Raw genomic sequence first — 27,322 nt, 5'->3', positions numbered from 1 at the left:
TGGTTGAAAAACTAGTTTTAAACCTCCGACTTCAACTGTATATATATATATATATACTGAACAAAAATATAAAATATAAATGCAACATGTAATGTGTTGGTCCCATGTTTAATAAGCTGAAATAAAATAGCCCAGAAATAGCCCAATAACGGATTAAACAGCATGATCATTACACAGGTGCACCTTGTGCTGGGGACAAAAGGCCACTAAAATGGGCAGTTTTGTCACACAATGCCACAGATGTCTTTAGTTTTGAGGGAGTGTGCAATTGTCATGCTGACTGCAGCAATATCCATCAGAGCTGTTGCCGGATAATTTAATGTTTATTTTTATACCGTAAGCCACCTCCAACGTTGTTTTAGAGAATTTGGCAGTATGTCCAACCGGCCTCACAACCGCAGACCATGCCAGCCCAGGACCTCCACATCCGGCTTCCTCACCTGAAACCTAGGAATATTTCTGTCTGTAATAAAGCCCTTATGTGGGGAAAAACGTTTTCTTATTGGCTGGGCCCGACTCTCCAGTGGGTCGGCCTAGCTCCCAACTAGGTAGGCCTATGCTCACCCACTTGTTGCAAGTTGCGTTTATATTTTTGTTCTGCATAGATAGCCACCCAGCCAGCCACTGTAACGCCTCAATCACACCGATTGTGTTTTGCATTTTGGTACACCAGAAGTACATTCATTTCCAGTGGAACGCTACGTGTGCCTTGCACTATTGCGTTACAGAGGCCTAATTAGTACGTTATGTGTGGTGCATACGTTGGATTTATCTAACATATGCGTAGACGGTTTGACAGAGATGGTAGCAGAAGGTTAATGTTAAACTTTTGTTGCACACATATCCAAATTGTGCTGCGTAACCATTTGTCCGTGGTGTCGGTGTGATCGAGGCGTAAATGTATTGTTTTCAGGTCAGAGAGTTGAGAGTGAGGCGTGCCTGGTTACCAAGGTGACGGCCCAGCTAACATGGCTAGCTAGAGCAGCAAGGCGTTTCTCTCTCCAGCCTTTCAGTCTTGGAGGAGCTAGCTAGATCAGCCAACTAGCAATCTTGCCACAACACGGCTGTTCCATGAAATTATCGCAATGTGTTATTTAAATATAGGACTAGTATGGATAATCTACTTCTGTGCAGTAAACACTTTGAAGAATGGATAGTACGTTGATCGCTTGCTTGCCTGTACTACGTTACTAGCTAGCGTTAGCTAACCTTACATTGGCTAGGAAATATCGTGGCATGTCAAATTCTTTTTCCAGGCAACTTTTCATATTCTCATATAATTATACAGCTAACATTAGACAGCTGCTAGCTAGAGCTTTATGTTTTTTTCTTAATTATTACAAGAGTAACGTTAGCTACAAGTCTAAACTCTGTTTTGTTATGCAGATTACAAGATAATCAACAAAATTGGAGAAGGGACATTTTCAGAAGTGGTGAAGGCTCAAAACCTGAAAGATGGGAAGTATTATGCGTGTAAAACGATGAAGCAGTCACTCAGCAGGTAAACTAACTATCAGGGGTGCTGCCTGCTGTTTGCCTTGGGGTGCTCCACGTCCTCTGTGTGTGTGTGGACCCTCACCTTGAATCTTGAGCTAGCAGCATGACACCCTTACCTATCCAACTGGAAGTCACTGTGACCTAGTGAGGTTGAGTTCGGCTAGGCACAATGTTGCTTTTTACAACAGACTTCTCTAAGCATGTAAATTAACGTTTAACCTATATAGCGAACTACTCTAAATTTAACTACTCCATTTTGTGAATCGTCTTTGAAAATAAGTCATGACATGATACATGTTCTCAACAATGTAAAGCAAGTTAATTTAACATGTGTTGGTGGTTATCAGTCTGCTACAGAGTTAATAACAGGTTTCGCTTCATGTTTTTTGGTTTGTTGTTCAGCCTGGAACAGGCCAACAACCTGCGAGAAGTCCAGGCCATGAAAAGACTGAACCCTCACCCAAACATCATTCAGCTGCATGAATTGATATTGTGAGTACAATGTTTGTCCCTGTCTTTTTAATTGTTTGTGTGAAGCCTCAACCGAATAATAATATGGACATTTTGTCTGATTAATTCAATGTGTTACAGTGACAAAGAGTCAGGGACTCTGTCCTTGGTATGTGAGCTGATGGAGATGAACATCTATGAGTACATACGAGGTCAGGCACACAGTGAAACTGCTACTGTGAATGACATAAAACGTCTACCACAACTGTAACTACAGCACATCAAATACTATTCCCCATTCAGTTATCTTGTGCATTGCTAACTTGTCTCACTTGCAGGGAGGCAGCAACCTTTGCCAGAAAGTAAAATCAGACACTACATGTACCAACTCTGCAAGTCACTCGATCATATGCATAGGTAAGAATGAAAATATGGAGATGGGATCTTGTCCATGTATAAATACATTTCCTATAGACGAAAGACACAGGGTGTTAATGTAACAGTGTAGGTTCCGTCCCTCTCTTCGCCCCAACCCGGGCTCGAACCAGGGACCCTTGCACACATCAACAACTGACACCCAGCGAAGCATCGTTACCCATCGCGCCACAAAAGCCGCGGCCCTTGCAACGCAAGGGGAAACCCTACTTCAAGTCTCAGAGCAAGTGACGTCACCGATTGAAACGCTATTAGCGCGCACCACCGCAAACTAACTAGCCATTTCACATCAGTTACATTAAGGGTATGTTTTTTTTGCTTCCCCTAAAAGTAAACAGTTGTACCCTGTTGTTATCTTGGTACAGCAACGGGATCTTTCACCGGGACGTTAAGCCAGAGAACATTCTAATCAAAGTAAGTAACAAAAAATAATGATGCTGAAAACCTTGCCTGCTGATTGGTTAATCAGAACTGTTACTGTTACATTGTTTACCATATGTTGTCCATGACTTGGTTGGTTGCTTCCATAGCACGACGTGCTCAAACTTGGAGACTTTGGCTCGTGCAGGAGTTTGCACTCCAAGCCCCCCTACACAGAGTACATCTCCACCCGCTGGTACAGAGCCCCAGAGTGCCTCCTCACAGACGGCTATTACTCACACAAGATGGACATGTGGAGTGTAGGATGTGTTTTCTATGAGATCATCAGGTACCTTTCATCGATCATCAAATTAGATACAGAACTGCTTATGTCCATTCTAGTAGGAGACTTTGGTTATGGCTTTAGCGTTGTGTTCCTCTACGGCCGAAGCCACAGACATTCGTGAACAGCTGCTGTTGTATAAATAGCCTTGTTGACATCACAGACGATAATGTTTGTGTATTTCAGTCTCAGCCCTCTGTTTCCGGGAACCAATGAGTTGGATCAGGTGACCAAGATCCATGATGTTTTGGGTACACCTGACAGCAGTCTCCTTCAAAAATTCCCTCAGTACGTTTGTTAGATACGCTTATCATGTAATGAAGACCAATGACTTACAGTATGTTCAGTGGAAACCATTGTCCTCAATGACAGTGTTGTACATACATTTTTTTGACAGGTCTAGGGCGATGCGTTTTGACTTCCCTCTGCGGAAAGGCAGTGGAATATCTCAGCTCATCCCAAACTGTTCAGCACCCAGTCTGTCGTTGCTCTACCAGATGCTGACCTACGACCCAGAGGAGCGCATTGGCGCAAGAGCGGCGCTACAGCACATATTTTTTAGAGAGCTACGGTAAGCACACAAACTGTACTGTATAACAAATACATAGACATACTGTGCTTTATAATTGTAGTATGTGTAGTGTGAGAGATAAAGTATTTAATTGAATTCATATGGTAAATGCTATCTTCCCTCCTGTCCTTGTCTCAGGCTGGCGGAGAGGAGAGCTGATAGTCTGCGCAGAGCCATTGTGACTGTAGAGGGAGGAGAGAGCAGTGGGACCCCCCACTCTGTGGATCACCTGCGGCGCATGGCCAGACAGGGCAGGAGGCAGGTAAGAGACGGACACATCTCCTAAAAAGGTTGACCCTACATCACATTATATGAGTAATCAACCACATTACAAAGGGTAGGATAAAATGTTTTAATATGCTACATACTGGGAAAATGACAAAATATTCCATAATTTGGATGTACTTTTCCCTACTATGATGGGGCTATAGTCCCTTATGATGGCATAATATTCTTCTGTTTTGCAGCACAACATTAAGCACGTTGCCGAGCCTCTGATCAGACGCAACGCCCCACAGGTGGAATTACCAAAGCTCAATGTGGTAGTGCCTGCTCCCCAGATTACCTTCCCTGTTAGCACAGTGCCAGTTCTCACCATCACTCACCGTGGGTCCCTCCCAGCCATCACATCAAAAAAGTGCCACCAACGATTGGCTAAGGTAAACGCACTGTATTACGGTGTACATTTTAGGACATCCCTATGGGAAAGGGGGACACCTAGTCAGTTGTACGACTGAATGCCTTCAAATGAAATGTCTCATCCACATTTAACCCAACCCCTCTGAATCAGAGAGGTGTGGGGGGGCTGCCTTAATTGACATCCACGTCTTCGGCGCCTGGGGAACAGTGGGTTAACTGTTTTGCTCAGGGGCAGAATGACCGATTTTTACCTTGTCAGCTCGGGGATTCGATCCAGCAACCTTTCGGCCCCAACGCTCTAATCACTAGTATGGCTACTCCCTACGACAAAATGTCCTGTACAGACATGACTTTATTGCACATCATAAAGACAATCTGAGGCTGTATGTGTCAAGAATCTGAGTAGGACTGCTGGTCTAGGATCAGGTCGACCCCATCTGTCCATGTAATCTTACTTCATTATGATCTAAAAAGCAACACACATCCTAGATCAGCATTCCTACTCCGAGATCCTTGATATACAGCCTCAGGATTCAATAGAATAGCGTCCATGTGTTGTTCATATATTTCTGTTAACCCCGTTTTATCTCCTCTTTACACAACAGCCAAAGGATGAATCCCACTGCTCTGCTTTCAAGACCTACTACATGCCTCCTCTGGATAGGAAACCTGGTGGCTACTGAGAGACCCCAATTTTTAAACAACTGTTGCTATTCAACAGACCTGTTGTACATACTCAGATCTGATTTTGTTTGATTTGGTTAGACATTGTTGAACAAAGCTACTTCGCTACTTCAAAGCCTGCTGCTTTCTGGTGAGCAATGCTAACATGGTGTTGGACAAAGGAATGTCCCATAGCAATAATTACCAGGGTTAATTTGTATAAGTCATCATTCCGGCAGATGAAATACAACATGATCCCCAAAGTATATTTGACTCTGTCATCAGTGTTAGGCAAATGAGAAGATGCCTATTGACCGTTAATAACCCAACCATTTCCTAACTAGGTGTGTCATGTTATTAACGGTTGTTGATAAATTTGCTCAAAAGTGAGCTAATGACTACTCACATGCAACGCAGAACTTCAAGGACGAGCTCTGATATACACTGAATGTACAAAACATTAAGAACACCTGCTCTTTCCATGACAGACTGACCAGGTGAAAGCTATGATCCCTTATTGATGTCACTTGTTACATCCACTTCAAATCAGTGTAGATGAACGGGAGGAGACGGGTTAAAGAAGGATTTTTAAGCCTTGAGACATGGATAGTGTGTGTGCCATTCAGTTGGTGAAGTTGCAAAACAAAATATTTAAGTGCCTTTGAACGGGATATGGTAGTAGGTGCCATGTGCACCAGTTTGACTGTGTCAAGAACTTCAACAATGCTGGGTTTTTTCTACGCTCAACAGTTTCCTGTGTGTATCAAGAATGGTCCACCACCCAAAGGACATCCATCCAACTTGACAACTGTGGGAAGCATTAAAGTCAACATGGGACAGCATCCTTGCGAAACACTTTCAACAACTTGTAGAGTCCATTCAATGAGAAATATGAGGCTGTTCTGAGTGCAAAAGCGGGGGGTGCAACTATGTTCCTAATGTTTTGTACACTCAGTGTATTTAATAAAATGATAAAAGATCAGGTGTTAGTACCTTGGTAAGTTCATTGATTCAGCACATGATTCAGTACATTGTATCCCAGTGCTAGATAAAATCTGATTTTTGGAAATTGTCTTTTTTTGCTCACAGAGCATATCTTTATGATACAATCAAAATTGTAGATTTCCTAGACCACCTGTGACTTCCAAAGCAATAGTCAAGTACATGACCAACAAACTCTCAATGTGTTTTAGTATCGCCCCTGGGCCTGGAGAGCTACAGACACGTCATGTTTTTGATTTAACCAACCCGGAAGACCAGGTGGGTTGAATATAGGCAATCACTAAACTGATCAATTACCTTAGTTGATCAGGTGTGGTGCCTAGTTGGAACAAAATCCTTCAGTTCCAGCAGGAGTAGGGTTGCCTAACCCTGTACTACTGCATTGCCATAAGAGTATAACATGTATAAAATGTATTGAGAAAAAGCAACATATTTTGTAAAGTTAAGTTCTGTGAATGTTTTTCCCTTTTGTTCTATGATATATTACATAAGATTTTCCAATACTGTGACAGACTGTTTCTAAGTCATTTGAGACAGAGGTATTATTGTACATATGAAAGGCATATACAGTGTACGCCCATACTTATCCCAGCACGTATTGTATGGGAACAAGCAAAGTGAAAGTGTGTTTCATGAAGTGTATCTTATCTTTACAACCCAAATGTAAAAACATTTCACCAAGCACTTATAAAAATCAATCTGCACAATAAAATGGACAAACAAAATCACTAACAATACAAGTGTAATAGAATATATACCTTTTTAATTAAGAATAAAAAAAAGTGTCAAACGTTAACCACAATCCAAAAATATATTCACTTCACCATTCGTTCCTTCTGTGGTTAGTGTGGAGTCACTTAACTCCTTAAATAGGCGTCACACGGAACGAGGTCCTGCTGTGGGTCTTTTTGGACACAGAAAAGCGTTGCTGATGGTAAGCAAAATATATATTTTCTTTATCTTAGTCTATAAGACTTCCTGAGCTTCATAATATTTGCGAAGTTGACAGCTGCTTTGTCTGACTTCTGCACATTGTGATTATTTTAAGCGTTTATTTCGAGCATTTAATACATTAATCTCGTATATCAAAATACATCTGGATGAATTTTGTACAAGAGAAAAGAAAACTGCATACTCAAGATTTTAATATAATTAATGTATATTTTTCTGCATTAGAAATATAACCATTTCCTTAAACGATTAAAAGTTACACTACAGTAATAATTTGATATTACCCCGATAACTCACTGAATTGCAATACTACGATAGAGCAGATTTTCATCTGAAATAATTACAATAAATGCTTAAAGGAAAACCCTACACAAAAACAATATTTTGGTATTTGTTTCATTAGTCCATTGTTGATATAGTCCGAAAATGTTTTGCATGTCCAGCAATCAAGTTAAGATATACAGTACCAGTCAAAAGTTTTGGACACACCTACTCATTCCAGGGTTTTTCTTATTTTTTTTACTATTTTCTACATTGTAGAATAATAGTGAAGACATCAAAACTATGAAATAACACATGGAATCATGTAGTAACCAAAAAAAGTGTTAAACAAATCAAAATATATCTGCGATTCTTCAAAGTAGCCACCCTTTGCCTTTGACAGCTTTGCACACTCTTGGCATTCTCTCAACCAGCTTCATGAGGTAGTCACCTGGAATGCATTTCAATTAACAGGTGTGCCTTGTTAAAAGTTAATTTGTGGAAATTCTTTCCTTCTTAATGCTTTTGAGCCAATGAGTTGTGTTGTGACAAGGTAGGGGTGGTATATAGAAGATAGCCCTATTTGGGAAAATACCAAGTCTATATTATGGCAAGAACAGCTCAAATAAGCAAAGATAAAACATCATTATTACTTTAGGACATGAAGGTCAGTCAATACGGAACATTTCAAGAACTTTGAACGTTTCTTCAAGTGCAGTCGCAAAAACAATCAAGCGCTATGATGAAACTGGCTTTCATGAGGACCGCCACAGGAAAGGAAGACCCAGAGTTACCTCTGCTGCAGAGGATAGGTTCATTAGAGTTACCAGTTTTACTGTACCAGCCAAATAAATGCTTCACAGAGTTCAAGTAACAGACATAAACATTAGGGAAAGGGGGATACCTAGTCAGTTGTACAGCTGAATGCCTTCTACTGAAATGTTTCTTCTGCATTTAACCCAACCCCTCTGAATCAGAGAGGTACGGGGGGCTGCCTTAAATCGGCATCCACGTTTTCTGCGCCAAGGGAACAGTGGGTTAACTGCCTTCCTCAGGGGCAGAACGACAGATTATTTTTTATGGTCTACCATCTGCCACACTGATTATTTCACCTTGTCAGCTCGGGGATTCGGTTACTGGCCCAACGCTCTAACCGCTAGGCTACCTGCCACCTCTTATTATGTGAATCCTGCCTTCATGGTCAAATTGCTGCAAAGAAACCACTACTAAAGGACACCAATAAGAAGAGACTGGCTTGGGCCAAGAAACACGATCAATGGACATTAGACTGGTAGAAATTTGTCCTTTGGTCTGATGAGTCCAAATTGGAGATTTTTGGTTCCAACCGCCGTGTCTTTGTGAGATGCAGAGTAGGTGAACGAATGATCTCCGCATGTATGGTTCCCATTGTGACGCATGGAGGAGGTGGTGTGGGGCTGCTTTGTGGGCGACACTGATTTATTTAGAATTCAAGGCACACTTAACCAGCATGGCTACCACAGCATTCTGCAGCGATACGCCATCCCAGCTGGTTTGTGCTTAGTGGGACTATCATTTGTTTTTCAACAGGACAATGACCCAACACACCTCCAGACTGTGTAAGGACTATTTGACCAATAAGGAAAGTGATGGAGTGCTGCATCAGATGACCTGGCCTCCACAATAACCCGACCTCAAACCAACTGAGATGGTTTGGGATGAGTTGGACCGCAGAGTGAAGGAAAAGCAGCCAACAAGTGCTCAGCATATGTGGGAACTCCTTTAAGACTGTTGGAAAAGCATTCCAGGTGAAGCTGGTTGAGAGAATGCCAAGCGTGTGCAAAGCTGTCATCAAGGCAAAGGGTGGTTACTTTGAAGTATCTCAAATATATTTTGATTTTTTTAACACTTTTTTAGCTACTTTAAGATTCCATATGTGTTATGTAATCGTTTTGATGTCTTTACTATTATTCTACAATGAAGAAAATAGTAAAAATAAAGAAAAACCCTTGAATAAGTAGGTGTCTAAACTTTTGACTGGTACTGTACAAGTCAAAATACAGCCGGTATATTGAATTTCGAAAGTTACACATCTTGAAAACTTGATTGCTGACATGCAAAACATTGGGACTATATCAACAATGGACTAATGAAAAAAATACAAAAAAATAGTTTTCGGGTAGAGTGTTCCTTTACTAGATATAAAAGGCTTTTAATCATTTCTCCTCCTAACAGCTGTCAGAGTTATTGCACACCCAAAATGTAAAGCCATTTTCCTCTGATAAAACTAAACTGAACAAAAATGCAACAATTTAAGGATTTTACTGAGTTACAGTTCATAGAAGGAAATCAGTCAATTGAAATACATTCATTAGGCCCTAAACTATGGATTTCACATGACTGGACAGGGGAACAGCCATGAGTGGGCATAGGCCCACCCCCTTGGGAGCCAGGACCAGCCAATCAGAATACGTTTTTCCCAACAAAAGGGCTTTATTACAGACAGGAATACTTCTGAGAATCCCCCACCCTTCCTCAGACGATCCTGCAGGTGAAGAAGCCAGATGTGGAGGTCCTGGGCTGGTGTGGTTACACGTGGTCTGTGACCTACGGTTGTGAGGCCGGTTGGACGTACTGCCAAATGCTCTAAAACAACGTTGGAGGCAGCTTATGGTAGAGAAATGAACATTCTCTGGCAACGGCTCTGTTGGACATTTCTGCAGTCAGCATGCCAATCGCACACTCCCTCAAAACTTGAGACATCAGTGGCATTGTGTTGTGTGACAAAACTGCACATTTTAAAGTGGCCTTTTATTGTCCACAGTACATGGTGCACCTATGTAATGATCATGCTGTTTAATCAGCTTCTTGATATGCCACACCTGTCAGGTGGATGGATTATCTTGGCAAAGAAGAAATGCTCACTAACAGGGATGTAAACTAACTTGCGCACAACATTTGAGAGAAATAATATTTGTGCGTATGTAACATTTCTGGGATCTTTTATTTCAGCTCATTAAAAATGTGACCAACATGTTGCGTTACTCACCAGACATGTCACCCACTGAGCATGTTTGGGATGCTCTGGATCGACAGCGTGTTCCAGTTCCCGCCAATATCCAGCAACTTCGCACAGCCATTGAGGGACAACATTCCATAGGCCACAATCAACAGCCTGATCAACTCTATGTGAAGGAGATGTGTCGCGCTGCATGAAGCAAATGGTGGTCACACCAGATACCGACTGGTTTTCCGATACACGCCCCTACTTTTTTTGTTTGTTGGTATCTGACCAACAGATGCATATCTGTATTCCCAGTCAAGTGAAATCCATAGATTAGGGCCTTATGCATTTATTTAAATTGACTGATTTCCTTGTATGAACTGTAACACATTAAAATAGTTGAAATTGTTTCATGTTGTGTTTATATTTTTGTTTAGTATTGACCTAGCTACACACAATCACAGGTTTTGGTGTGCATTGTCTTCCGTTCAGAGGAAAGTCTCAGTCATCGTAGGTGTGGTTTTTGCAGTCACTGTAACAAAATCTGTGCAAAGTTCTCAATGGGGAGATTCTATTTTTTTTTTTAAAAACACTTGTAAAGAATTTGGTTAGAGGCAAATCCTTGGATGCTAAAGGGTTAGTTCACTCAAATTTAATTTGTTAATCTTTTTCTTACCTTGAATGCAGCCTATGAGCCAGGAGTGACTGCAAAAACCACACCTACGATGACTGAGACTGCCTTCTGAACGGAAGACAAGGCACACCGGAACCTGTGATCGTGTGTAGCTTGGTCAAGAAAATAGTTGGGACTCTAGCAAATGTAATACCCTTTGACAGTGCAAAATCATAAAGGCTAAACGACTTGATTTTTGTGTGCAGTTTTTAGACTATGGTTGGTGAGCACTATGGAACGCCATTATTTTACGGTAGCGGCTGGTGGCAGTCACTCCTGGTCCATGGACCACTTGCATAGGAATTATGAAAGTTGGGTGAACTCTCATTTTAAAACACAAGCATAATTTCATTGGTTTGCATCTAACTAAGCCAAGCTCAAAGTCCAGAAAACAGTCTTGTGAGATGTGGGAGCAAAAAGAGACAAATAATAAAAATAAAAAAACATTTTAAAAGTCCAGAAAATACATTAGAAACACTGTCCAAAATGTCTCCACACCCTTTCCATTTCTGTATTTGAATAGTTCTACCATCTAGGCCATGTGAATGATAACCAAAAAATAAAGAGAATAGAAAAAGTAACAAGAGAAAGGAAAAAGAATAAAAGGAAAAAACTTGCAATGCATTGTGGGGTGAAGAGCAGCACCAGGCTCTGGTGTAATGCAGGTTTCTTAGCAGCAGAAATAGTGTTGGCTATATTATCGTTCCACTGGGAGAGACGGCTTGCTTTTGGGATGACAAACCCTGGAAAGGAAAACAAGGAGATTTGGCATTGGGGAAAGTTCTCAAAGCATCAAATGAATCACCCCCCCATCTTCCTTCTCCCACTTTCCTGCATTCAAATGGCCTTTGCACAGCAGTTAGTGAGTGCATGCAGTAAATATAATGCATTAACATAGAAAGCTGAAAGAATCTGTGTAGTGGGTGAGCGTGCAGAGGTCTTGCTTGGTTATGCTGCGGTGCATTGTGGGATGGTAACTTGTCAATATGGGTGTTTTCGAGCCGATGCACACAAACACACTCGGTTGGGATCAATGTCTTCTTTCCACTAATAAGGAGGGCTGCCTAAGTGCACTTACTTACCCACCAGGTGACTTGATTGTACATAACATACAAGCGTCTAACCATTATTCATATTTTGAAAATGTATGGGCTTTGCATGGGGTGACAGATGAACACAAAACACACACATACAGACAGATTGAGATGTGACATACTGCATGTGTAGGAGATCCCAACACAATGCTGTCCAAAATGTCCACAATTATACTAAAGTTTTCAAAATGGATCCTTGCAGTGCCCAAACTAACCACAAAGAGAAATGCATGGGTATTATGCAGAGCTTAAATTCTATTCAAAAAGAACTTACCACTTTTCCAGGCCTCGCCCATGTCCAAATAACTCCCTCCTGACAAGCTGTCACTATACAGTCCTCAAGAAATATTAAGACAGTCAGTCTCTCATGTGCTATCTTTTTACAGATAAGAGGCTCTAGTAGGGGTAGGTCTTCCATGCGGGGACAGAGCAGTGTCCCCAGAGTCTTTGCAGGGTCTGTTCTGGATTTGGTGAGCATGTTGAGCTTGTCACTGCTCTTGCTGCTAATATGACCCATGCTGTGGTTCCGTTTGTGGTCTGTCTCCTGGTGCTGCTCTTTGCGATCGTGAAGGGAGAGCGTGGCGAACTTGCTGACACCCGAGGCGATGGCACTGCTCTTGTTGTTGGCAGTCATAGCTGGCGAGTGCGGTAAGCTGTTGGAGCGTGGCAGGGGAGAGGAGAGGGAGTTACTGGGGGTGTTGGCGCCGCTGTCGTTCGTGCTAGGGTTATTACTCACATTGTTCACTATGTCACCAGCGACTCCACCTCCTGCCGGTGGGTTGGTAGCATTCATCACATTGGTGTGCGTTCTTGCCCTGGAAAGCGGGAGGTGGGGGAAAAGGATATCTTCTGTGAGGTCCCACAAGCACAGCTGAGTGTCCTGGCCCACTGAGCCAAACCTGTAGGTGGTGTGTACTGTCCGACTGTCCGTGGAGTTGCATTTGGAGAGCCTGGACTGCGTACTGTTGGCCCGGTCGCGACCAAAGTGGATTTGGCCCTGGAAGTCCTCTTCGCTGCCGCTGAACTCCATAGGGTCTGCATCCTCCACGCTGGTTGTGTAGTGGTCAAACGCCACCACGCTGACCCATGATTTGTGTCCGTGACCGCGCGCGATAACCCGGCAGTCCACAAACGACCACACGGTCACCAGATCATCCTCGCCCCCCGCGACAATGTACTTTCCATCCGGACTCCAGCACATGCACAGCAGACCCCCAAAGTAGCTTTTCATGGTCCCGTGCAGCTCCACCGCGTCAAAGTTGAAGACCCGAAGGAAGCCGTCCTGGCTGACGCACGCCAGGAACTTCCCGTCGGGTGAAAAGGCAAACTCGTTGAGCGCTCCCTCGCCCACCGTCCATTTGAGCAAAGGGTTGCGCGTGGACTTGCTCTTACACGTGTGCACCGAGTAGTTCTTGCCCTGTTTGAGCAGCTGGTAGTGAGGCGCCGTGGTGCCACACGTGTTTTCTACGTTGTACAAGTACATGTTTCCACTGGAATGAGCAACTAGGAACAACCTCTCCAAGCCGGGCACCCATTTTACACAAGTCACTCTAGATTTGTCTATTAGTCTCTGGGGAAAGCGTTTTGGGAGAGAAAGGGAGGAGGGAGAGAAGGAACAAAAAAAAATTCAAATGCAAATGTAAGCAACAATGGCTTTCATTGAGTTATGTCAAAAAATTACATTTGAAGTCAGTAACAAAACGCCATTTCTCTCTCTACCCCAATCTATGGTGGTTTTAGCCAATCACAGCTTTATGTGGCTTTACATTTCTTTTGATACTTTCATGACAACTTACTTCCTCATTAAAGAGCTTGCTGGTCTCCTTCTTGATGGGGTCGATGAGCTGCACTTGGCCTGCCGAGAAGCCCACCAGCAGGGAGACGCTGTCCGCCGTGGCCGTCAGGTGGTTGAAGTCATGACATGTGGGCTGTGTTCCCTTGTATATCCTCTTGTCGATAGGCTTGCTCAAGTCAGCCGCCTGAAAGAGAAGAGTGAAAAAAAACAAGATAAGATTAGGGCAGTAATCTTTTGAGTGTTTTCGGCTCTTGATCAAAATCGCAGATCAAGCATCAAGGGTGGCATGCAAAAGCAACGAAGCCAACTTGAGTAGAGTGCTCACGATGACACAGAATTCTTTGAACATGACAGCAAACACGAAAGGCCTTTTGAAGTGGTAACTAGGTCTATGACGTGGCCTTTCAAGTCAATACTTTAATTGCATTACAGTACAATCAATTGTAATAAATCAGAGGACATCAAAAAGACACCCTTAAAAAATATCTTCCTGAAATAAAGGCCTACATGACAATGTAGTGTCTGAGGGGGCTTGACGCTGTGTGTTATGAACAATACTGACATAAAGAATCAGACCAGAACATGCAACTCTAGCCTCTTGGGTTTGTGCTTTATTCAAAAGGCCTCAGGGGCACAGTGAGTTTACTAGCATAACAGTCGCACTGGTGAATGGTTGACACCATCAGCAGATCGGAAAGTTTTCGAGTGGAAAGTTTTCTTGTGTCTCCAGACAGCTCAGCTGTTTTTTGCATAGGCCTATTCCAACCATAGGCCCATATAGTATATCCCAGCTAGGAAATATCAGAAAGGTACACGCTTTAGTATTTTAAAAATATATTTTTACTTTATTTAACTAGGCAAGTCAGTTAAGAACAAAATCTTATTTACAATGAGGGCCTACCAAAAGGCAAAAGGCCTCATGCTGGGACGGGATTATTATTTTTTAAATAATAAAATATAGGACAAAACACATATCACGACAAGAGAGACAACACTACATAAAGAGAGACCTAAGACAACAACATAGCAAGGCAGCAACACATGACAACATAACATGGTAGCAGCATAAAACATGGTACAAACATTATTGGGCACAGACAACAGCACAAAGGGCCAGAAGGTAGAGACAACAATACATCACGTGAAGCAGCCACAACTGTCAGTATGAGTGTCCATGATTGAGTCTTTGAATGAAGAGATTCAGATAACTGTCCAGTTTGAGTGTTTGTTGCAGCTCGTTCCAGTCGCTAGCTGCAGCGAACTGAAAAGAGGAGCGACCCAGGGATGTGTGTGCTTTGGGGATATTTAACAGAATGTGACTGGCAGAACGGGTGTTGTATGTGGAAGATGAGGGCTGCAGTAGATATCTCAGCTAGGGGGGAGTGAGGCCTAAGAGGGTTTTATAAATAAGCATCAACCAGTGGATCTTGCGATGGGTATACAGAGATGACCAGTTTACAGAGGAGTATAGAGTGCAGTGATGTGTCCTATAAGGAGCATTGGTGGCAAATCTGATGGCCCGAATGGTAAAGAACATCTAGCCGCTCGAGAGCACCCTTCCCTGCCGATCTATAAATTACATCTCCGTAATCTAGCATGGGTAGGATGGTCATCTGAATCAGGGTTAGTATGGCAGCTGGGGTGAAAGAGGAGCAATTACAATAGAGGAAACCAAGTCTAGATATAACTTTAGCCTGCAGCTTTGATATGTGCTGAGAGAGGGACAGTGTACCGTCTAGCCATACTCCCAAGTACTTGTATGAGGTGACTACCTCAAGCTCTAAACCCTCAGAGGTAGTAATCACACCAGTGGGGAGAGGGGGCATTCTTCTTATCAAACCACATGACCTTTGTTTTGGAGGTGTTCAAAACAAGGTTAAGGGTAGAGAAAGCTTGTTGGACACCAAAAACACTTTGTTGTTGAGCATTTAACACAAATTCCGTGGAGGGGCCAGCTGAGTATAAGACTATCATCTGCACATATATGGATGAGAGAGGTTCCTACTGCCTGAGTATAAGACTATCATCTGCACATATATGGATGAGAGAGCTTCCTACTGTTGATGTAAATTGAGGATAGTGTCAGGCCTAGGATTGAGCCTTGGGGTACTCCCTTGGTGACAGGCAGTGGCTGAGACAGCAGATGTTCTGACTTTATACACTGCACTCTTTGAGGGATCTTTGGCTTGGTTTACTAACTACCTCTCTCAGAGACACTAACACTCCTTAGCCGGCCCACAAGAATGGAATGGTCTACCGTATCAAAGTCAATAAAAACAGCACAACTGCTTAGAATCAAGGCCAATGACGACATCATTAAGGGACATTTAAGGTTGCAGTGACACAATCCATAACCTGTGCGGAAACCAGATTGCATACCAGAGAGAATAGTATAGACATCAAGAAAGCCAGTCAGTTGATTGTTGACAACTTTTGATAAACAGGGCAAAATATAATTTTTGCACCTGTATAGTCCTTGTGAATATTGTAGATGTTTAGATCTGTTTACACACTTGGAAGAAATGGAAAAACTACAGATTTGGTCTACTATCTGCCACACTGAGGAAAATAGGATCAAGCACCTGTAGCCCTGCATTATCAACTTGTCATGTCCAAAAGTTCACTGTGACTCACTGAGATGCCCCTCTGTCTGTCTGATTGAACTCCATGAAGTACTTCCTACGTCACCACATCATTGGAAGTTAATTCAAAACCATTCAATGGAAATCTTGTATGCAGATTTAAATTGAGGTTATATAACATCTTCATATGTATGTGAATTGGCAAGTTATTGTGCAAATTAATTCACAACAACACCTTGTTCTTGACTCCACAACTGTTGTTTATTAAGCAGTCATGTAGCTAGCTTTACACATTTCAAGGCTAGATTTCCTAGGTCACATCAGACAGGGCATCCGTGCACTGTAAGTCATCACCCAAGTGGAAGTACAAATAGAGGTCACACTTGTGATTTCACGAGTATTCATTCACTGCCAATATTGGGATTCTAGTAAAAATGTCCACCATGTCCATGGTGCGTTGATAGGTGTTACAACCTAACTGTGACTGTCACATTAGAGTTAGCCAGTCTGCTAGCTGGCTCGCCGTGCATACCACAACACTTTAGGACGAGGTGGACAGTGCAGTCAGAACAGACTGGTGGTGTTATTGGACACAGTGCTGTGCATTAGTCATAAACCATGAAAATTGGACAACACTGACCTGTGGTCATCAATTAATAAGACACATCAATTATAAGCAAGCTGTTATAATAATATTTAGCTACCTACCTTTCTAACGCCTTTGTAGATGTAGAAGTACAACTCCCGGCCCACATTAAAACAGATTCTGTCGCCGTTACCAGACGGGTCATTGACGTTAACGAAAGAGACTTTGACCGGGTTTGAACCCTGGGAATTAAAAGGCACCCTGTTGGGGCGGCTATATTCGGAGTGAGTGAGGAGTTTATAGACACCTTCCCGTGTATTGAACTGAGTTTTAATTTCGTTCAACTCCTTCCCTCCTCCCTCCGCCGCCGTCGCCGCCGCCATCTTTAAAATTAACAATAACATTCATCCTTCCTCGAGACCGGATCTTACGCATGGAGCATGCGCATCACCGTTCATGGGTCAGTGTGACCGAAACAAATAGACAGGAGTTGAACAGATGAAAACCATTAAAAAAAAATGTTTTTGTTCCAAATTGAAGTTTAATACTGGCAAACTCACGTTTCTCTCCTTGGTAAACGAGGCATAAAGGTAAAATAACCTGTTTGAAATGAACCAATGAAAACTAATAAACGAGTCAATCAATTCACAGTATTCAGCTGAGATGCCGACAAGGCGCACCTGTCCAAATCTGTGAAGTTGGTGGTCAATCAAAGAACCATGGCGACAACGAACCGGCAGCAGCAACACTCACTTCCAGGTAATTTTGGGTGAATTGCGTGTCAGTGTTTACAAACAGACTTATGCACATACTTTAGGTTTTCATCCGAATAGACGTGCGTTTCTGCAGAAAAACCTTGTTTTTAAACGTGACGAGTTTAACTTAACCAATGTTTAAAAAAAAACAAAAAACGTGGGCCTATTATCACAGTAGGTCACGTTATTAATTGTGATGACAGAAAACTCTAATTAGGCCTACTGATTGTTTACCTTATAAAATAAACATGGATTTATATTACTCGCAGGTTTTCCTGATGCCAGTCTTGTTGAAAGTAGCCCCAGTAGTGTGGATAAGCTTGCATTCAAATACATGGTGAGGAAATACAAAGATGTAGTTTTTGGCACATTTTGTATTTTCTAGACAGGTAAAGTCAACGCCTGTCGGGCCTAGCTAAACATTATTATGCCACAACTTTGAGGTGAGTAATATGTAATAACTATTTTCTTTAACACTATTTTATTGTAGGAGCTGTGTAAAGTGGAGTCCAGTACTGATTCCGAGTCCGATGTCAGTCCAAGGTGGTCTGATACCAGCACCATGGTAAGTCTCATTGTATGTCCTTTTGACTGACAGTAAAATGTTATGGTAGGCATAGTCTACAATAATTATGAACATGCATGCACTTACCTCTCAAACTCTACCCTGCCTTCTGACTGCATACAACAACAAAAAGACTGGTTAGGCGCCATTCATCCACGAAATGACTTCCGCTACAGTTTGAGTTACGCTGACACACCGGTGTTCGGAGGACACTAGATAGATAAGCACAGGTGGTGGCCTCCTGTCTTCCGTAAACAAGCGCAATAACAGGGAGATATGGCCGTGTGGGAACACTAAACCTATCAATGTGTATCAATTGAACTTTTTTCTTGCTGATATTAAAGTTAAATTCCTTATGCTTCCAAAAACTGTACCGCAAGTGACTTATGTTAATGTTCAGATTGAGCATCGGCCTCTTAAACTCCCTTGTACAATGGAACAGAGTCATGACCAAGAACTAACATGCCCTCACCTTTGATACAAGTTAAAAACCCTTTATTTTTTAACCAAACTACAATAATATTCACATTAACTAGTGTCTACAATGTTACTCTGATCAGGGATGTGGAAGTAGTGCGCCAGAGAGCAGACAACCCATTCAAAGGATGCTAACATGTTCACACAAGCCAGTGGGACGATATTCGTGGCTTTCTTTGGTAAGTAGGATTGCAATTCACAAGCATTGATGAGCAAATCACTTACATTCATACTATACTTAACAGTATAAAATACCCATCTCGCTTCAGTCCTTGGACCCATATGACGGCAGCTCAGAAGATTCGGATGAGTCTATCGCTGGCCCCAGGCGACCGAGGCAGGGGAGCTGCAGGTATTGGGGCAGGAGCCAAAGAAGGAACAATCATCCTCCCACTGTCATCCTCAAAGAAGTGATCAAAAGTGGTGGCCCAACGGAGCCTCATCTCATTGATGTCCAGATGAGGTCAGCAAGTGACTCTGAGCTTTGGACATGCAGCCACATGGAGAACATGTCATCCTGTAGCCACAGCAAGGGGCGGGGCCCTGTGACATCTGCAGACTCAGGAGTGCTCACTACTAAATCCTCACCTTGCACACCGGTGTTTCCCACTTTGGTGGGGGCAGCAACCTCTGTCCCCATTGTCCAGATACTAGAGAAATCTCCCGACAGTACTATCCCCCTCAGGGGTGTCTTCAAAAGGAAGTTAAGTCTTCCAGGAGCAGAGACACTACAAGATTGTGGCCACAGGAAGAAGCAGTGTGTCACCAAAATGGAGGCTGGGGATTCTCCGCCTGAGGTGAGTTGGTCCATGACCAGAAACACCCCCCTAGCCTAGAGACTATTGCTTATACCTGCTGTTCTACACAAGTGGCTAGGAGCAGTTTCTGGACAGGGTCATGACACTGGAAAAACAGGGGCACTTTTGATCATCTTTCTGCAGAACAAGTTGAAGTTGTGGCTATTCAAGTTAGAGGAGAATGTGTCACATGAATGTTTTTTTTTTTTTTACACTTTAATTCTCACATGTAAGGAATAACATTCCATATTAATTTGCATTGCTATATTGTTCATTGGTGTGGTGCTGTATATTTTGGGGGACTGAATAAATCATGCATTTGCTAGTTCTATTGTGTGGTAGACAGATTTGCTTTAGACTAATATTAAATAAAGCAGTGCTATCAAATGGACTAAATTTGTTTATGGGTCCTTGCTTTGTAATAATTATCTCTCCAGACAATGTCTGACTGCTCCCCTCACTGTCAATTCATTGGGTGCATTCCAAACAAGGATGGGAGACTACAAAGAATCATTTGTGGATTGAGAAAATTCCACATTACAACAAGGGTGCTAGTGTGCATGTAATTCAGCCTAGGAAAAGCAGAATGATGAATCTAATCCCACAGTGGAAGTAAAATGCTCGGGTTTAGCCCCTCATATCTGAGAAGACGGATAAGCAGTAATATGGTTACCTCACTTTAATGTTGTGCTATTCTTAATTGTGCATTTAAGGTCAAGCATGGACCATAGTTCAAAATAAAACTGTACCCAGTCTTTTAGCCATGTTAAACCACTGATACTTTATTTTCCATGTCGTTTACGCCATCATAACATACAGAATCCTTCGTAAAAATTCCTCTTTCCAACTTCCCTTTCACAATCCAACTGACCACATTACTCAGACTTTCTTGCACTTACCAATGACTTAGTGTTAAATTCATTTTACTTTACCCACTAGTTACTTAACTGGACTACATTACCCTGTGGACTACACTATGAATAAGTGATGAATAGGAATGATGAATAAAACAAGTGTTAGAGTCTACTCTGTGCAGAGCACTGCCACTCCACGCTCGTAGAAGTTGTGAGGGTCTTCCTTGGTGGCGATGTCAAAGTCCACGGTGAAGATGAGATCAGCTCTGGTGAAGTTCAGATACACGGGGAGAGTGACCTGTGGGAATGACGGATATACAAGCGAGTTGTCATTAACAGTACAATTTGGAGGACGACTAGGATTAGCTCCCAACATTCTATGAACCATTTATTGAAGGGAATTGTGAGGTCTAGTCTCGCATATGGAGAAAATGTATATGTAATCTAGCAATACCCCCGAGGGGATATTGAATTCTAAAGAAAGCGTTGAGCTCAAGCTTCACATTTGCATTCCCATGTACATGATATTCTGTGTAGCTCAGATGTACCATGTGCTTCTTCTCAGCGCTCAACTGCTTCACCCAACGCAGCTGAGTCAGTGGCAACTCCGTGGAGATGTCGTTGGAGAGAGACAGCTTGTTGTTGCCGTGGGTGGCTCCCTGCAGCTTCAGACCTGTCGGGGAGAAAGAGGGGTTCATAAAGGTCACTTAGGTTGATCGTGTATATTGAATGGATAAATAAACACTTTCAATAGAGAATGTATTTTAATAATCCAGGAAACCAGCCCTGGAGGATCACAGCCAGACCATAACTATATTAAAAAAGTAGCTTTGGTGTTGTAATTCTTGCTTTCTGGTGAGAATACCCAATGCCCTGTCTGGTACTGTATACTAATATAGATGAGTGACTGGTGAGCTGACCTTTGATGCCGAAGCTGCAGGCATCGAGCGCGGCCCCCTGGGCGGTGGTGACGTTGACCTCCAGACACAGCTCCTCCAGGGACCAGCTGTTGGCCTGGGCCACGTACTGACGGGTGGCCGTGATGTAGGCCTCGGGGACAAACAGGCTGCCTAGGCACACATGGATGTTCTGGACAGGAAAAGACACTGATTCAGAGTTATGGGTAACAATACTGCTTCGAGTCCAATACCTTGTCTAATGTCATGTTCCCGGGGTCAATTATGGTATCAACCATTTATTTTTAACTCTAAAGTAGTTTAAGTCATTCAGACTTAAATGGGATGCTAACATTAACAATATTCCAACCTAACGAATTAGGCAAACTGTCTACGTTCATGGAATCATTTTAAGGCAACAACAAATCCACTTATGGTCTTCCTATCCCTTTGATATAGGATGTCAAATGTACAACCCGGTTAATATTAGAGGTCAGATGAAGGCACCTTGAGCTCCTTAGCGCCCCCGCTGGCGGCTCCCTGGGAGATGGCCTGCAGCTGTTTGACACGCTCGCTGAAGTCGGCCACCCACTGGATAACAGTCATGGACGCAGGCACGGTGTAGCGACACCAGCTACGGGGCAGGATACCTGGACGAGACACACCGTTAGCACTGGGAAGCCTTCTAGAGACTACATGCCAAATCCTAACTAGAGTTGCATGAGTTTAACTTTTGACCCTTAAGTAAAAACATCCATTGATGTCAATGGAAGACTTGTATAAAAACAAAAAAGTACCACACATGGATCTTAAATTAGGATTTGGGCCATTGACTATTACAGTAATTCTCACATTGTTACTATCTAACCATATTAGATGTGAAATGAAGATGATCTTGTGTAGAGAATGAGAGGAGAACCTTTGACGAGGTCGTTGATGAGGGTGCGCAGGTCATTGGTCTGTTTCTTCTTGCCCTCGCACACCTGCACCACATCAGTCAGGTCCTGACGCACTTCCTGCAGCATGCGGGCGCCCATCTTCACCTCACGCTCAAAGAAGCGGAACAGAGGATCCTGTGTGTGGGGATTAAACAATATATTTTCACCTGTATAGTCCTTGAAGACAACCACAGTGTTTGTGAATTGCATATCAGAAGTCAGATCCATATGAGTTTCATTCACATACTGCATAAAGGGAAAAAAGCATTATGTAAGAGAGATTGCAGTGTGTGTAGGTTGGAAATAGAAGTGTAAAAAAATAAAAAAAGGTATCAGATCCCATGCGTCACACTGACCAGATGAGACGTTGCCGGGACGTTACCTTGATGTTCTCCACGGTGCGCTTCAGGTGGTTGACCACCTGCGGGATGAGAGTCAGCCAGTTGGTGGCGGTGGTGAGCAGCGTGCGCATCCATGCGGGCTGGGCTTCAGCCGAGGTGGACGCCGTGCGCTCGCGCTTAGTCTCCTTCTCGTAGGCCAGATCATCCTCATCCTCCAGCATCTGCATTTTCAGCATCTTACCCATCATGTCAGTGCCTGAAGCAGCCAGCAAGGGGAGCAGGAGAGGTAGGGGTGGAAGAGGAGGGGAGAGGGGAGGTGGAGAGGAGACAAGCCCAGGGGAGGAGTGTGGGAAGAAGATATCAACGGTGGACCAAGAACATAAGCCTTGTACTGCCTCATCCTCATAGAAGTGTTAATAAAAGGGTTGTTGTTTCACAAATCAAAAACAAGGGATTACAACATAAAGTCCAAGACAGACAGTAAAACAACATCTGACAAAAACAAGTCAATACCAACAAAATGGAGGGAGACCATGCAATATTTCTTAAAGGAGGACATATAGAAGTGAATACATTTTCTGGGGCTCTCTGAGAAAAATCAGTTGTAGCCAAAGGGGAATGGATGGATGAAGGGGATGAGTGAATGGATTGAGGGGTAGATGGGAGGGATGGATGAAGGGGATGAGTGAATGGATTGAGGGGTGGATGAAGGGGATGGATGGGAGGGATGCATCAACAGCTGGGAGTAGGAACTGGAAGCCAAGCGAGACACGATAAATGTGAAATACAGCTGCTGGAGGGTGAGAACACCCCTCTGCTGGACAGAACACTCCCATTCACATGGGTAAGGCTACCACACGGGGGCCTTCGGTTTTAACACTGGAACTGATATGAGGAAAGGAATAAGGATAGGAAAGGGGTCTACAACCACGTTACTGGAAGCAGTGAGAGAATATGCTCTGTATCAATGGTAGTTATCAGGGCATAAAATGAACACCTGCCTAATGTGTTGGTGGGTAAGAATACCTATTTTACTAGCCACGTTGGCAGGTAGGAGGACGTGTGCTGGTTGTGATTTAACACAATAAAATGCTGCAGTAGCTGTTTTCAAAGTACTGCTGCCATTTTGTTTCGTAGCTGCTAATCACACCTACCAGACCTGTGCGCTCTGAGTGAAGTGCTGATAGATTCATTTTTGGAGGCGCTGTGCACAGGCATCAAAGTTGATCTAATTTACTCTAAAGTCTACAAGGTGAGACTTCGTCCTCACATTTCTTGGCTATTTCAATTGTTTTGTTCACAAGCTTGGTTGTTTTTCAACATTAGCTTAGAGACGCCCTAGTCAGATCCCATCTCACGCACACAGACACGATTCAAGTGCCCCCGTTAACCTCCCGCCCTTAAAAGGGGCAGCTGAATATTTAGTCTCATCTGATATTTTGGTTAAAAAAAACTCAAGTCACAAAAAAAAAAATGGAATTGAGCAATATTACTTCTTACTGAAAACATTTTTTGTTTTAGAAACATGGTCATCAGTTTATTATGTCATTAAGGTGAAAAAAACATTTGGGCTGGTAAAAAATACGAGTGGCTGGTGGACCAAAACGTACATTTTAGGCCCTGGTAGTCATTCCTGTAGTTCAGGGGTAGGCAACCCTGTTCCTGGAGTACCACTGGTACTGCAGGACTTTGTTCCAACTAGGATCCACACAATACCAATGGAGGTAATTAAATCAGTGATTTCCTGGATTCGGTTAAATCAAAAACATGTGCCTCCAGGACCAGCCAGGACCAGCCGATCCTTGCCCACGTTAGAATATGCTCTACACCAATGGTGGTCATTTCTCTAGTTAGATGAGAATGAGGCCTGTGGGAATAAGATGTGTTACAACAGATATGGAGAGAGGAGAAACCAAAGATGAGTTTCAGCAGTCTCCTCGCTGCAGACAGGATCCCACAGACAAAACCGGACAAGCCACTTGAGTGCAGCTGCAGCCAGGGCCAACCAGCTGTAGCCAATAGCATACCCTGAGTGGTGAGCAGGACCTTCTCGGCGTTGCTAGGCAGGCCCAGCCAGGAAGGGGTCTGGGTGTCTGGTAGCATCTCCACCCAGTGCATGAACTCCTCACGTCTGGAACCAAAGACAGAACAGTGTTACTGAGAGAGGAGGGAGGAGAAGAAACAGAACAGTGTTACTGAGAGAGGAGGGAGGAGAGAGAGAGAAGTGTTACTGAGAGAGGGAGAGAGAAGTGTTACTGAGAGAGGAGGGAGGAGAGAGAGAAGTGTTACTGAGAGAGGGAGAAGAGAGAGAAGTGTTACTGAGAGAGGGAGAAGAGAGAGAGAGAGAAGTGTTACTGAGAGAGGGAGAAGAGAGAGAGAGAAGTGTTTGAGAGAGGGAGAAGAGAGAGAAGTGTTACTGAGAGAGGGAGAAGAGAGAGAGAGAGAAGTGTTACTGAGAGAGGGAGAAGAGAGAGAGAGAGAGAAGTGTTACTGAGAGAGGGAGAAGAGAGAGAGAGAGAAGTGTTTGAGAGAGGGAGAATGGTAGAAAATCACCTGAAATGCCTAAATGTGTATTTCCCCTGAATTTCTTTATGACAAACATTTTACTGAGGAGAACTGATCACAATATAATCTAGTTTTTTGACTGTACACTACACCTCAGTTTTCATTTGATATATATATATATATACATACACACGAAAAAAAATAAATGACTGGGCAGGGAGCCAGGTCCAGTCAGAATGTGTTTTACCCCACAAAAGGGCTTTCTAACAGAAATACTCGTGTTGCGTTTCTATTTTTGTAATAACACTAAAGTAAAACTACCACCCAACCCCAGCCACTGACCGGATGCCATCGGGCATCTTGATGTCCTTGTGACCGTCCACCTTGAAGGCCAGCTTGAACTCTGAGTCGAAGCTGCCCGTGGTGAAGATGCGATCCAGGAAGGTGTTGAGTAGGCGCTGGTCAAACTCGTTGTCGATGCGGCCGCCGTAGATGGACTGGGCCATCAGGGTCTTCAGGGCTGCCCAGGGGATCTTGTCTGGGGAGATGTTCTGACGGCCCTAGGGGTGTGGAGGAAGAGGACAATGGAAGGTTACCACCATAGAAACACATAGAATACCTGTTCTATTGTCACCACGGCCATCCAACTTAGAGACTAGTCATTTTTTGTTTTTATTTGAGTGACCTTCAACTTCATTCCTAATTCCAAGAATATACATATTGTGTGTGTATTGCATATCAGAAGTCAGATCCATATAAAAGAGTTTCATTCACATGAAATCAGTTTCGGGATAGATTCATCATCTAATGCAAGAGACGTTCTGCATACAGAAAAAAAGCTACCGTAAGAGACAACAGCGTGTGACTGACCTTAGCGGTGTCGTCCAGCCAGGTGTCCACGGTGTCGCATGCCGAGCGCAGGTCCGACTCTCCGAACTCGTACTTCTTGGACCAGCCCAGCGGGGCATAGCGCAGACGCTCTTGGATGACGGCGTGGAACCAGGCCAACAGGAAGTAGAGGCGGGCACGCTCGTTGGGCGCCTGCAGAGGATGACAGACAAGTAGAAGAATTTGTTTTTAAAGGGGCAATCTGCAGTTCAAACAAAGTGGTCACCCCACCACTGTTTTGGTAAATAGCTGAAGAATGGGGTTGGAGCTCTCAAATTCAGACAGAGCTATGCATGCAAGGACTGACCATCCACAACATTAAAATGATAGTTTTAACCATGTTGTTTCAAGACTATACAACGTTAGTTTTCAATTACATTGTTTACAAATAATGGAGTAAAACAAGCTTATATCTTGGGTTCTTAATGGGGTAGGACACTTAGGCCTATTGAGTGTAGTTTTAGTTATATTCTTAAAGAATCTATGGGTATATAATATAAATATATAATTATTTTAAAATGAATATAAACTGAATTTAAAAGATAGTCACAATTGCAGATTGACCCTTTAATAGTCAGGGTAAAAAGAAATCATTCATCCAAGTTTACGGAGGAAGAAGGTGTGAGACGAACAGAGAAGCAAAAAGTGACAGGAGAAAAAAGGAGCGAGAGAGAAATCAGTATTCATATAGTTGTGTTGGTCACCTTGCACATGCGAGCCACAGGGATGCTGCTGAAGGTCCTCAGCATGTTGGCCTTGACACCAGGAGGTGGTTCAAACACAAAGATACGTCCAGCACGCAGCAGGTTCACTGGCACCTGAGAGGAGCAGAGAAAACACATTTAGATCTCTCAATAGTCGACACATTCATAACTGTGCCACAGGGCGATACAAAACTTAAGGTTAACCAATCACAGTGATAAGTTACACTTCAAGTAACAACGTGGATATTTTTAAATCACTGTTTATTTTATTTTTATCAACAATTGAGTGAGCTTGAACTTTCTTCAAAAATCCCTTTCTAGCGCTTTCATTACGTTTACTGTTACGTGTTTATGGTCCTCAATACGGAGTGTAAAACACTGTCCTACTCGCTATCTTCTTTATTTTTCTAAGGAAGTTGAAAGTGGAATGTGACCTTGGGGTTGATCTCCATGGTGAGGAAGAGGCGGAAGCTGGCGTGGGGCTGCATGGAGTGGAGCTTCTTCTCTAGCTGCATCAGCCAACCAGGAGCCAGGTGCACGTTCTCCAGCATCACCCACCTGCCGGACTTGACAGCGGTGTTGATGTCGCGGTCGGCCTTGTTGAAGCCCTCAGCAGAACCTGAGAGAGAGAGAGAGAGAGAGAGAGAGAAGAGGAACCAGGTTTCTAAGATGCCAGTAGATGTTTCATACTTACTCCTGGGCTGTTTTCAAACTGAA

At 43.2% G+C, this 27,322-nt stretch overlaps 4 protein-coding genes and 1 non-coding gene across 6 annotated transcripts in view; 2 read left to right on the top strand and 3 right to left on the bottom strand.

The window, feature by feature from the left end:
- The first annotated feature begins 814 nt into the window (after positions 1-814).
- Positions 815-6,693, top strand: LOC115172907 (MAPK/MAK/MRK overlapping kinase). Its single transcript, XM_029730759.1, has 12 exons — positions 815-1,156; positions 1,387-1,501; positions 1,900-1,989; positions 2,089-2,159; positions 2,286-2,364; positions 2,748-2,796; positions 2,913-3,091; positions 3,272-3,373; positions 3,483-3,656; positions 3,795-3,918; positions 4,124-4,315; positions 4,901-6,693. Exons 1-12 carry the CDS (start codon positions 1,150-1,152, stop codon positions 4,976-4,978), a joined length of 1,260 nt encoding a protein of 419 aa, XP_029586619.1. The 5' UTR covers positions 815-1,149; the 3' UTR covers positions 4,979-6,693.
- A 4,048-nt stretch (positions 6,694-10,741) lies between these two features.
- Positions 10,742-17,293, bottom strand: LOC115172905 (WD repeat-containing protein 20). The gene is made up of 4 exons (XM_029730757.1): positions 17,008-17,293; positions 13,719-13,901; positions 12,197-13,492; positions 10,742-11,571 (listed from the first exon to the last, which is right to left on the bottom strand). Exons 1-4 carry the CDS (start codon positions 17,287-17,289, stop codon positions 11,521-11,523), a joined length of 1,812 nt encoding a protein of 603 aa, XP_029586617.1. The 5' UTR covers positions 17,290-17,293; the 3' UTR covers positions 10,742-11,520.
- A 55-nt stretch (positions 17,294-17,348) lies between these two features.
- On the top strand, positions 17,349-19,870 carry LOC115172906 (uncharacterized). Its single transcript, XM_029730758.1, has 5 exons — positions 17,349-17,644; positions 17,910-17,977; positions 18,131-18,205; positions 18,766-18,861; positions 18,952-19,870. The coding sequence occupies exons 1-5, from the start codon at positions 17,605-17,607 to the stop codon at positions 19,516-19,518; spliced, it is 846 nt and encodes a 281-aa protein (XP_029586618.1). The 5' UTR covers positions 17,349-17,604; the 3' UTR covers positions 19,519-19,870.
- A 364-nt stretch (positions 19,871-20,234) lies between these two features.
- The window catches only part of dync1h1 (dynein, cytoplasmic 1, heavy chain 1), a 53,678-nt gene continuing 46,590 nt past the window's right edge, over positions 20,235-27,322 (bottom strand). For both annotated transcript variants that reach the window (XM_029730754.1, XM_029730756.1), the window contains exons 65-75: positions 27,040-27,224; positions 26,606-26,719; positions 25,884-26,054; positions 25,356-25,573; positions 24,536-24,639; positions 22,550-22,764; positions 22,149-22,302; positions 21,737-21,879; positions 21,254-21,422; positions 20,882-21,006; positions 20,235-20,631 (exon numbers count right to left, since the gene is read on the bottom strand). In XM_029730754.1, the coding sequence (XP_029586614.1) occupies positions 20,503-20,631; positions 20,882-21,006; positions 21,254-21,422; positions 21,737-21,879; positions 22,149-22,302; positions 22,550-22,764; positions 24,536-24,639; positions 25,356-25,573; positions 25,884-26,054; positions 26,606-26,719; positions 27,040-27,224 (1,727 nt within the window). In that variant the 3' untranslated portion in view covers positions 20,235-20,502. The remainder of the gene's footprint in view (positions 20,632-20,881; positions 21,007-21,253; positions 21,423-21,736; positions 21,880-22,148; positions 22,303-22,549; positions 22,765-24,535; positions 24,640-25,355; positions 25,574-25,883; positions 26,055-26,605; positions 26,720-27,039; positions 27,225-27,322) is intronic.
- Positions 25,749-25,822, bottom strand: LOC115173060 (small nucleolar RNA SNORD50). Its single transcript, XR_003871556.1, has one exon. It is a non-coding gene; the product is annotated as a small nucleolar RNA SNORD50 (small nucleolar RNA).

The sequence above is a fragment of the Salmo trutta genome, chromosome 33 (genome assembly GCF_901001165.1).
Source record: "Salmo trutta chromosome 33, fSalTru1.1, whole genome shotgun sequence".
In the NCBI taxonomy this organism is placed as follows: domain Eukaryota; kingdom Metazoa; phylum Chordata; class Actinopteri; order Salmoniformes; family Salmonidae; genus Salmo; species Salmo trutta.
Note: the sequence above shows the minus strand (reverse complement) of the source record. Positions and strands in the feature narration are given on the sequence as shown.

Excerpts from the sequence above, each read along its gene's own strand:
- LOC115172907 (XM_029730759.1), top strand. Across the intron at positions 1,990-2,088 it reads CAGCTGCATGAATTGATATT|TGACAAAGAGTCAGGGACTC; the intron begins GTGAGTACAATG and ends AATGTGTTACAG. Across the intron at positions 4,316-4,900 it reads GCCACCAACGATTGGCTAAG|CCAAAGGATGAATCCCACTG; the intron begins GTAAACGCACTG and ends TTTACACAACAG.
- LOC115172905 (XM_029730757.1), bottom strand. The coding sequence starts at position 17,289 with ATGTTATTGTTAATTTTAAAGATGGCGGCGGCGACGGCGGCGGAGGGA. Across the intron at positions 13,902-17,007 it reads TCTACAAAGGCGTTAGAAAG|GCGGCTGACTTGAGCAAGCC; the intron begins GTAGGTAGCTAA and ends CTTCTCTTTCAG. Across the intron at positions 13,493-13,718 it reads GCAAGCTCTTTAATGAGGAA|AGACTAATAGACAAATCTAG; the intron begins GTAAGTTGTCAT and ends CGCTTTCCCCAG.
- LOC115172906 (XM_029730758.1), top strand. The coding sequence starts at position 17,605 with ATGGCGACAACGAACCGGCAGCAGCAACACTCACTTCCAG. Across the intron at positions 17,645-17,909 it reads GCAGCAACACTCACTTCCAG|GTTTTCCTGATGCCAGTCTT; the intron begins GTAATTTTGGGT and ends TATTACTCGCAG. Across the intron at positions 18,862-18,951 it reads GATATTCGTGGCTTTCTTTG|TCCTTGGACCCATATGACGG; the intron begins GTAAGTAGGATT and ends ATCTCGCTTCAG.